The sequence below is a fragment of the Watersipora subatra genome, chromosome 7 (genome assembly GCF_963576615.1).
Source record: "Watersipora subatra chromosome 7, tzWatSuba1.1, whole genome shotgun sequence".
In the NCBI taxonomy this organism is placed as follows: Eukaryota; Metazoa; Bryozoa; class Gymnolaemata; order Cheilostomatida; family Watersiporidae; genus Watersipora; species Watersipora subatra.
In genome coordinates, this window is record NC_088714.1 from 6,346,745 (window position 1) to 6,350,821 (window position 4,077).

Consider the following 4,077-nt stretch of genomic DNA (forward strand, 5'->3'; position numbering starts at 1 on the left):
GAACCGCACGCCAGCGCTTGCGACTGTACATATCGGACTCATCAAAGCTTCCAGGGGGCGGTAGGGTAACATCAGATTTCATAGTCAGAAGCATGTTAGGACTTAGAGGCATGTCTTCTTCAGTAACCACAGATAGTGGTCTGGAGTTTATGATGGCCATGACTTCGTACATCAAGGTGCGAAGGTGGCTTGTGTCAAGCCTATCACTATGAGATTTCAAAAGAGACTGAAGGACATTTCTAGCAGTTCAGATCATACGTTCCCAAACGCCACCCATGTGACTGGCGCTGGGAGGATTGAGTTTAAACTCAAGCACGCCTTTTTCTGTTAAATCTTGAAAAGCTCCAACAAAGTTGGTGCCCTGGTCACACCAGATTTTTCTAATAGGCCCGCGAATGGCTATAACGTTTCGAATTCCGTTCACAAAGGCTGTTGTGCTCATATCGTCCAAAACTTCAAGGTGCACTGCTCTGCTTGCAAGGCATGTTACCATGAGTCCATATCGTTTTAGCTCTGTCCTTCTATCTTTGACCAAGAATGGTCCAAAACAATCGATCCCACAATAGCTGAAGGGAGGCGATTGGCTAGATCTTTCATGAGGAAGTGAGGCCATTTGGGGTGTTGGAGGTTTAGCTCGGTGGGATCGACAAGTAATACACTGGTGTATCAAAGAGGCTATTATACTTCTGGCACCTATTATCCAGTATCCAGAAGATTTCATCTTGGCCAATGTGAAGCATCTTCCTTGATGGGCCACTTGCTCATGAAGATGCTGAAGAAGAAGGCGAGTAAAATGCCCACTTTTGGGCAGCAGAATTGGATGTTTCTCAGAAAAACTGAGAGCTGTGCTGCGATTGAGGCGGCCTCCTATTCTCATTACTCCATTTTTATCCAGAAAAGGGTTCAGGTTGAAAACTGTACTCTTTGGATTTAGTGGCTGCTCTTTTGTCAGAGATTGCACTTCTGAAAATGCTCAGCTTGTATGCATTTAACTATGTACAGGAGTGGTGCATTAATTGGCAGTTGAGTGCCCTTTAACTTGGCTACTCTATTGAGAAAGAATTTAGTGACTTTGATAGCTTTATTCCAACTAGAGAATTGCTGTAGTCGCTGATAGAGAGTTTGACTGGGACTAGAAATCGTTTGGACACAAAGGGATTTGACTTCAGGGTCATCAGGTTTTACTTCGGGTGTCAACTGATCAGGAAATTGCATAGGTTCCTTCCAGAGAAAATCTGGACCTGTAAGCCAGTTAGATTTTAACAGCTGAGTGATAGTCAGGCCTCTTGAAGTGTGATCGGCAGAGTTTTGATCTGTAGGGACATAGCGCCAATTTTCAGGACTTGAATTGTCTCTCACCTGCTGAACTCTATTAGTCACATAAAGATGAAACTTTTTAGTTGTGTTTTTAATGTACCCAAGAACAATTTAAGAATCTGTCCAAAAGGTTTCTGTGGTATCAATCTTTAGCTCAGATTTAATAAATCTGGACACTTTAGCTGCGGTAACCGCTGCTTGCAGTTCCATGCGCGGAATGGTTATGGGCTTGATTGGTGCTACTCTGCTCTTGCTCATTACAAGTGAACAATTTACTTGTCCTTGTGTGTTTACTAGTCTGAGATAACTAACCTCACCGTAACCACGAGTACTTGCGTCACAGAAATGATGTAGCTCAGCCTTGAAGATGTCGCCAAAGTCTGTCGGTTGATAACATCTTTGGATGCTTATGTTTGTTAAGTCTAGAATAGAAGCTTTCCATTCCTTCCATAGTGACAATAAATCACCTGTCAGGGGATCATCCCAAGAAACTGAACTTCTACACATATCCTGTAGAATGTTTTTGCCAATTAAAATATATGGCGAGAGGAATCCAAGAGGGTCAAAGATTGAGGCCACCGTAGATAGTACACCCCGTCGGGTGTCTGGTTTTGTAGCAGTGTCATGGTGAAAGGTAAAATTATCCTTTTCAGTGTCCCATAGAATACCAAGTGATCGCTCTTGGAGAAGTGGATCAGAAGACAGGTCAAGACTAGCAATGGCACGGGCGCACTCACTTCTTGGAAGTTGTGACATCACTTCGCGGCTGTTGGACGCTATTTTGTGAAGTCTTAACTGTCCGGCAGCACTTAGTTCACGTGTCTCATGAATGAGAGAAACTGCTTCAGCCTCATTGAAGACACTTGTGAGACCGTCATCAACATAAAAGTTGCGGTGAACAAATTGATGAGATGCAGAATGGCCAGACAATAATGAATTATATTGATCGGCGAGAAATCGAAGTCCATATGTTGCGCAAGCGGGCGAAGATCTAGCCCCGAAAAGATGCACTGTCATTTTGAAAGTAGCTAGCTTTCCATCACAATCATACCAAATAAACCGTAAATAGTCTTGGTGCTCTGGTTTCACCTTGAATTGGTGAAACATCCGTTCTATATCACCCATGAAGGCTACAGGGTTCAAACGAAATCTAAGAAGAATGCCTTGAAGATCATTCATGTGATCGGGTCCTTGTAGTAGAAAGTCATTTAAACTGACTCCTCCCACTTTAGCAGCGCAATCAAACACAAAGCGAATACGGTCAGGCTTGCGAGGATGAAAGACACCGAAATGAGGAATTTACCAAAAGTTGGTAGTGTCGTCGGTTGCCAGAACTGCTTCCCCTTTTGTGATGATGTCAGACATAAATTCATGGTATTGCAGTTTATATATGGCATCTTTTTTAAACTTTTTTTTAAGAAGATGAAATCTGTGCATTGCAGTGGTTTTTGTGTCAATGCTGAGCGGTTTAGCCTTGAATGGTAATGGCATTGTTATGTAACTGTTATGTTTCTGCACAGAAGCAATTAAATAGAGTATTAAATTAGAGAAATGGTTTATTGCACACTCCAGAGACAACTGATTTGATAACAGAAAACCCAAGTATTTATATGTTTGGTCATAGAAAAGCTTTGTAAAAAGCTACAAGCATTATTAATAGCTATAATGAGACAGTACTATATAATATTAGCTTGTATAAAGCTTTAGCTAAAAAGCATAATGTTTGTTGGCAAAGTACCAGTAATACTTGGCACTTGCATGACAGTAACCCTGCTTATCTTTATGAATTTGCTCTTTCATAATTTTTAGGAATTTGAGATCATCGATTGACATTGTCTTTATCTCATCAGCGTGATTTGTTTGAAAGTCAGAACTAAGAACTTTTAATATTTGTTGTTCGAATTTATCTGTGTTGGGAAGTCAGTAGTTTCTGTTTTGATTTTAAAAGAGATACATTTTCTAGTCGTTGGCTGTTGTACTGCCAAGTTTACTATTGTCCCAGATTGAATGGTATGAGCGCAACTGTTGTAGCTGTGTGCAGAGTTTGTGGCGTTTCCCATCAAGATCCAACCCAAGTCAGTGAAACGAGCAAAGGGCTCATGGTCTTCTCTACTGATTTCTTGTCTAGATATAAACACATGTGGAAGATTGTTTCCAATCAACAATCCGAGCTCGAGGCTGGCTGCTTTTTGAGCAGAGATGAACTGAGAAGCAAGATGTTGTGTGGCCAGTTTTGCACTGATGTGGCATTGGGTATCTCTTCTGAGTTAAAAGGTATTTTGCTTGTGCTTATGCACGGTGGAAGTCTACTTGCTCTGCTCTGATGGTAGCCACGAACCAGCAGTCCTGAGGCCGCTTGGCGCATTGAATCAGTGCCCTCAGTATCAGTAAGTGTACTAATTTTCATAGCTGCATCACAGGTCTGTACATTGAGCTTGTCAAGGGTATTTTGAGTGATGAAGGTTCGATTTGAACCGGAGTCTAGCAAGGCAAACACCAGAACTTCTTTTTCAGGATTATCTTTGGTTGAAATATACACTGATATTGTCCATGACATGATATTAGCTGGTCTGGTGTCAGAACAGTTTAGGGCCGTTGCTGATTTCACACTGCCTGTTTGTATTACTCCTATAGGTGTCTTACTTTTGCTGTCTTTATCTTTTACGTAGTATTCATGAAATACTGTGAGGTGCTGTTGGTTGCAATTTTCTTTATGCATTTCTCTGGAGACCGACAATCAGGCATTAGGTGTCCAGGCTT

The 4,077-nt window shown here is 41.6% G+C and overlaps 1 protein-coding gene and 1 pseudogene across 1 annotated transcript; both read right to left on the reverse strand.

Annotated features, from left to right (window-relative positions):
• Positions 1-247: 247 nt before the first annotated feature.
• LOC137400373 (uncharacterized) lies at positions 248-877 on the reverse strand. Its single transcript, XM_068086701.1, has one exon. It carries the CDS (start codon positions 875-877, stop codon positions 248-250), a length of 630 nt encoding a protein of 209 aa, XP_067942802.1.
• Positions 878-3,200: 2,323 nt separating this feature from the next.
• On the reverse strand, positions 3,201-3,724 carry LOC137400374 (uncharacterized; annotated as a pseudogene).
• Between the last annotated feature and the right edge of the window lie 353 nt (positions 3,725-4,077).

Excerpts from the sequence above, each read along its gene's own strand:
- LOC137400373 (XM_068086701.1), bottom strand. The coding sequence starts at position 877 with ATGAGAATAGGAGGCCGCCTCAATCGCAGCACAGCTCTCAGTTTTTCT.